The sequence below is a fragment of the Henckelia pumila genome, chromosome 2, assembly GCF_033568475.1.
Source record: "Henckelia pumila isolate YLH828 chromosome 2, ASM3356847v2, whole genome shotgun sequence".
Classification (NCBI taxonomy): Eukaryota; Viridiplantae; Streptophyta; class Magnoliopsida; order Lamiales; family Gesneriaceae; genus Henckelia; species Henckelia pumila.
In genome coordinates, this window is record NC_133121.1 from 171069181 (window position 1) to 171075849 (window position 6669).

The window sequence follows — 6669 nt, forward strand, 5'->3', positions numbered from 1 at the left end:
TCGCATAAACTGCAATTTAAAAAATAAGAATAAATCAATTAGTAACTTAAAATAAAATAAAAACTCTAAATTAAAACTTAGACTAATTGGTAACAAAACTAAACAAAATCAAAATTTACTCACGGCAACGGCGCCAAAAACTTGTTGTGAAAAATACTCGCAAGCGTACGAGTGTCAAGTTTTAATATAGTGATAAAGAGAGTGTCGATCTCACGAGGAGTAAATTGAAAATATTCAATACTTGTAATTAAAATAGTCTTGATTTTATTTAGAAAATTAAACATTAGAGATTTGCTGACAAATTAAATAAATAATGAAGTTTGTAAAGCGCGCGCACACACAATCCTTAAGAGATTATCAATCAAAGAGAAATAGTCTAGAGGTTTTGATTTCACCTGGTCTCGACAATATTCCTTCCTAATTAACCTATTTTCATGAGTTCATTTCAATTAATAACCAAGAACACATAGATTATACTATTTCTCTCTCTCGAGTATCAAATATAGTGTATCAATTACAGATCGATTTCAATATCCCTATTAAAAATCTACTTGTAATGATATGTAAAAAAACAATGTTCTTTCTAGGCTCTATTAAAGTTATAAGCTCTCCCGAGACATATAAATAATTAATAGTGTGAATTATATCGATCCTATTCTAAATCCTCTCTCCCGAGTGCCGGATTCTAAATAAATAAGACAAATCAATTTATGGCCAGTAAATTGAAAAGACTTTCAAAACTAGAATCACAATTAATTTAGGAAAACTCAATTTAAAATCAAAAATTCATAAACATATCTTAACCAGGCTACATCGACCTCTAGACTTAAAAAGTTTAGTTCATAATCAAAAATAGTTGAAACCAATTCATATTCATGAAACTAGACATCAAATCAATAATATAAATTCGAGAGAAAGAAAACAAATCCAAATATTCGATCTTCCGTGTTCGGACGATCTATCTTCGTCTTTGTTCTTTGATGTTCTTCCAACTTGTGCAGAATTTTCTCTTCCAAAGTCTCCAAAATCTTCTTTCGATCGATCTTTGATGTGTTTCTCTCTATGCGGCGGCTTCTTCTTCAATTGTGTGCAAAAGAATCCCTTTTATATGTGCTTCAAATCCAATAAATAGAAGCCCACGAAAGTTCGAAGGTTTTCTTCCCGAAAAACCCAAAAAACTGACTTTCGCGATGGCGCGCCCGCGTCTGAAGAGAGGGGCGCCCGCGCATGTCTCTCTGTCTCATGGATGCTCAAAATTTCTCATCAGGCGCGCCCGCGCGTGAGGTTAGGCGCGCCCGCGCATGCCTCTCGGGTATAAAAATCTGCATCGCACGATAATTTTCAAAAAATAATATCTCTCAATCTAACCGTCGGATTAAGCTGAAATTTTGACAGAAGCTTCAAAAATCTAAACTTTATTATGGACGGTGGAGATCGAATTTTGATGCCTCAATAATTCCCAGTAATTTTCTGAAGTTGGTACTCCATAATGCATCCTTCCACTTCTTCTTGCTACTTTTGCGTCAATCTTTGCAACTCACAAAAACAACAACTAATACACATAATATTCACTCGATACATCACAAAAGTAAAGTCAAATCATATATAAACTAAGTGCATAAATTTCACTTATCAGTTATTTTTTGTGTGTGTGTTTTCTTTTGTTTTTTGTTTATTTATTCTCAAACTTATTTTCAAGAATATCTCATAACTTGTCCATGAACAACACTACTTTTGATAACCAGTTGTGTATTCATAAAATCAAAAAAAAACACCTCTAAGTATTTTTTAAAAACACTATTATAAAAACGTTAGTGTTTTTTCAAAAAAAATTTATAAAATATTTCAAAAATTTTTTTAAGAATAAATATATGTTTGGACAAATATTTTATATATAAAAAAATTTAACATTTCAAAAGGTCTTCCATAGTTTTATTCTAAAAAAAATCTAAAAACGTATCTCAATTGTTCTTTATAATTGGATAACACTTTTTAAAACAAAATTTCAAAACCATTTTATAAAAATCTAATCCAAACACATATTTTAAAATTTTTTCATTTATAAAACACTAAAAACATTTTTAAAGTTGATGTCTAAACGAAACATTAATCATCATGTGTTTATTGAAAGTTTCAATTTAGTTCTAAACCAGAAATTCCACGTTCGTTAATAAATAGAGCATTGCATTAACGACCCTAATTAGTTTAGGCCCACGAGATCCACGTATTATCATGTGAACCCCAAATCACTTGGAACCGTTTGATCTTGCCTTTACCACGAATTTTCCAGTTCTGCATTATATTTCAATCTACAACAAATTTGCTCTTTAATGTTAATATTTATTTCTTCGTATCATTCAATGAAACCCCATTTCATCGTTTGGTGACCAAATGTGAAAAAGACTAAATTTATATTTTAAATTTTATACTTGCAGTGAAAAGTAATACGTTTTGACGAGTCAAGTCAAGTTGAAGATCTGTTCTCATAGGAGTTTTTGTACGAAACATTTTAATTATTAATCACCTTGGAAAGACATCGTGTGTTTCTTCTGTAATAGCTACACAGGTATAAAAAAATGGGATGACATTAATATGGCAGTTGTGTGATTGTGATGAAATGGAGCAAATTGATTGTGGTCGATGGAAATATTAACAAGTTAGTTGAAGCTTATTGATACACCATTTTTTCCCAAAAAAAAAAAAGGAAAAGAAAAGGACAATCTAGTTTTCATTCCTGAATGATTTATTTTTCAACTGTATATTCATATTTTTAAAGAAAATTATGAGTTAATTTGAAATACACGAAGTCTCGCCTCAGAAACACATGGACAACACGAGTGATATGATATCACCGGCCTTGCATATCGAGCGTCTCATGGAGCCGCTTCAATCTCTCTAATCCGTCGCTAATCAAAAATCTAATCCTCTGCTTGTCTTTGCAGGACCTGTTGTGTTCCATTTCTTGTCTAATAAACTGCCTCAATTCATCTGTAACCCATAAAAAGTAGAACTCATAAACACCATATTCCGATGTTATCCAACAAGAAGCATGACGAACATGATCAAAAGAGAGAAAGCTAACTCAATAGGAATTATGGCCACATTCAATATGTTAACAAAATTATCGTCGATATGAAAACACCTTGTCTAGCGTAGTGACGTAAACCTGTGTAGGTTCAAATCTAGGTTTAAGACGAAACCTCCACCCCACATTATTATAATAATAATAATACTGATCCCCCAAGGGATGTCCAAGTTGGTGGAGTAGGTGAACTCTTGACCAGAAGTCAGGAGTTCGATTCCCAGCTGCCAACACTTTCTTGGACTAGTCAGTCGCACAGAGTTTTCCCAGTGTGGTTTACCTGACTAACGTAGTTTGCAGGATATTGCGTTAGTATGTAGGTTTACCCAGAGCGCACTGAAAGGTAGCGGATGCAGATTCTCACGTCACAAAAAAAAAATAATAATAATACTGATGATGATATCATGTGGTTGGAACGTCTCAAACTAGGGATGTAAACGAGCCGAGCCGAGCTTTTGAATGTTCAAACTCGGTTCATTTATAACCGAGCCGAGCCGAGCCGAGCCCGAGCTTATTTAACGAATATATTCATGGCTCACGAGCTTATTCGAGATTTTATCGAGCCTAAACGAGCTTAATATATTTAAACTATAAATTTAAATATTTATTAAATTAATTAAAAACTAAATTATATATTTGAAAAAAATATAATATTATTATTAAAATTTGTAATTTTATTCTAATAAATTAATTTTTATAGATTTTTCAATATTTTTCATAAGTAAAATGTAAATTTATAAATTAGATATCAATACTATTATTTTTTCGTCTAAGAGATGACTTACGAGCTTGTTCACGAGCCTGTTTACGAGCTAACGAGTCTGTTAACGAACATGTTCACGAGCTAACGAGCCGAATATTGTAAAGCTCGAGTTTGGTTCGTTTGTCTTAACGAGCCTCATTAAACGAGCTCGAACGAGCTTTTAACGAGTCGAGCCCCGAACAGCTCGCGAACCGTTCGGCTCATTTACATCTCTAAGGATGGCTCTGACCACCACTCGATCTCTAGGACACATCAAGCTTATAATGGGAAGGGTCGAAGCTACCTTTGGTACATATCCTAACGGCCATTTTTTTTATTTCATGTGAGATGTTCACCGAATAAAAAGTGGAGTGATGGATGTGGCGTAGTACCCATGACAGACAAATCCCTTATTATGATCACATGGCTCATAACTCAGAAGAACATAACAACCTACCTATGGCAGAGATATTATACAATAAATAAATAAATAAATAAATCCAAAGACATGAATAGTGGAATCATTTTCAACTCTTCTAAATAAAACATTTACTAAGGGTCTGTTTGGTTCAATTGATGAGATTATTTAATGATTAGTAAATGAATGATAAAAGATATGATAAATAAGGATTGATAATTTGTGCTGAAAATTATATTATGTTTGGTTTGATTTTTAGGAATAAGATTAAATAATGGTTTAAAATATTTTTGCCAAAAATACCCCTTTATTTTTTATTGCATAATTAAATTAATAACCTTTTTTTTTAACTTCTTCCCCAACTATTCCTCCATGTACTTCAAAAAAACCTAACCTACAGTATTGTGCAAAAGATTGAATTCCACATATAACAGTTTACTTAACAACAATTTCAAACTTGATAATGAAATTTAATGAGATTTTCATTTGCACATAATAAATTAAACAAAGCAATAAAAAATAGATATTTCAGAAAAGAAAAGAAAAAAGATAAACGCATTGAATACAAGCAAATGAAGTGAAAAATGAGAGAAAAACGAAATCATAGTTCATCCGCCAAAAACCAGGAACCAAATTTCATGTTTGCAACACCATACGAAAATAAATTAAACAGAGTTTTTCACAATGATTTGTCGAGACAGAGAGACATTAATGTGTGATTTTTAGCCGATGATGACTACTTCGATTTCTGAAGATTTTGCAGCTGTTAGAGAAGAAATTTCAAAGTACCCAATTTTTTTTTGGTCCATCAATGAGATGTAAACGAAGAAACGGTGGGTTTTTTTGGGTTAGGGTAAGGGGCATTCTAGGAATTAACGTAGATGATTAATGTATGGTTTATTAATATTGAGGTAGTAGAAGGGTTTATTTTATCTAGTTGAGTACACCTCTATCCTTCCCGAGACAACTTCGATTGGTTTAATTAATTGTACCAAACGTGAGTTTATTTAAAAAAAAGCCCATAATCACAATCAATCACTCGTACCAAACACAGCCTAATAGTGGAGCGGAGAGAATTGGATGACACAAAAATTGTAAATGTCTCACCTCTTGAATCATGGGGGGCTCTCCCAGCAATCCTGAGAGCATGCCTGTACAGCTTCAAAACCCTAGCCCGGAGCAGAAAATCCTGCAAACCTAACGCGAGAACCATTACCGATTCTCTTTCATTCAAGTCAGAATCACACCCAAAAATCACCCTATTCTCCATCGAAAATAATGAAATTCGAACTATATCGATCAAAATAATTCACTGCAGCTTGCTGATTCATTCATCAATTTCAAGCAATTCTGAATAACAATGCGCAAAATTCAGGAACCAAAACCCCCTAAATCGAACGAATTATTAATCGAAGAAGATAAAATCATATAAGTACAGTAAATCGAGGTTACTTGTTTCATAAGAATCTGAACAAAATAATATTATAATCGGGGGTAAAAAAACAGAAGAAGAAGAAGAAAAATGATGGATATGGCAGACCTTGAGCTTGCTTCTGTTGCCTCCTCCTGTGTGATTTCCGGGTACCCACTAACCCATTTAAACTTGATTGTGGGCTTTTTACGTATGGGCCCAAACTTACAAATTGGGTCATACTTTTTCATCACACGAATTTCTCAAAATCTAGACTTTGCGAATGTCATCTCATTCTCTTTCTAAAAAAACTTGATCTAATACTTTCTTGACCCAAATTCTTTGGATTTTCCCTTCCCGGTTAATACAGTCGGTGAGAAATTGGGAATAAAACATCTTCTCAAGAAGATTCCCAAGAATCCCAACCCAACGCACAGTAATATTATTAATATATTTGTTTTAAATATTTTTAACATATTGGGTTACATGTTATTGAGCTTTAACTTAATTGATGACTTATTTAACATAATTATTTTATCAATGAGATGATCGAATATTAGAATCACACAATAAAATTTTATTTTTGAGTATATTTTTACAAAAATTATTAATAATTTAATTAATTCATATTTAGAATTATTTAATTATAAAGTATGCTGAATAAGAGATGCAATTTGAGTTTCATCAATTTAACAAAATTTATTTGTTAATTCATATTTTTTATGTAATTTGTATCCTGGAAATTATAATTATCCAGTATAAAGTTAATGTTCTTCTTGGAAAAAATGTGATAATATAGAACTTCTATATGCTAACCACAACTTTTGATTGAAATTTGGTTGTGTATGAACAACATAATTCGTGACAAATTTGTCTCATCTAAGTTATTGTGTACAATATTTAAAGTTTTATGATCATCAAATTTAATTATGAACATATAATATTGTTTTGCATTTTATATGTTTATGGTTGAAGGTTTCGTTTTTGTTTAGAAATATAAGTTTCTAAATATTTTT

General features: G+C 31.8%; 1 protein-coding gene across 2 annotated transcripts; it reads right to left on the reverse strand.

Annotated features, from left to right (window-relative positions):
- Window positions 1-2627: 2627 nt before the first annotated feature.
- LOC140884811 (uncharacterized) lies at window positions 2628-5816 on the reverse strand. Of its 2 annotated transcripts, XM_073291675.1 has the most exons (3): window positions 5783-5816; window positions 5350-5465; window positions 2628-2988 (listed from the first exon to the last, which is right to left on the reverse strand). In XM_073291675.1, exons 2-3 carry the CDS (start codon window positions 5453-5455, stop codon window positions 2849-2851), a joined length of 246 nt encoding a protein of 81 aa, XP_073147776.1. In that variant the 5' UTR covers window positions 5456-5465; window positions 5783-5816; the 3' UTR covers window positions 2628-2848. The 2 variants fall into 2 exon arrangements, with proteins under 2 accessions (XP_073147776.1, XP_073147775.1); XM_073291674.1 differs by lacking the exon at window positions 5783-5816 and having other exon boundaries at window positions 5350-5774.
- Window positions 5817-6669: the final 853 nt, after the last annotated feature.

What these genes read in the sequence shown, in the direction of transcription:
- LOC140884811 (XM_073291674.1), bottom strand. Translation starts at nt 5,512, where the DNA reads ATGGAGAATAGGGTGATTTTTGGGTGTGATTCTGACTTGAATGAAAGA. An exon ending in AGCCCCCCATGATTCAAGAG is followed by an intron (nt 2,989 to 5,349) that starts GTGAGACATTTA and finishes TATGGGTTACAG; the next exon opens with ATGAATTGAGGCAGTTTATT.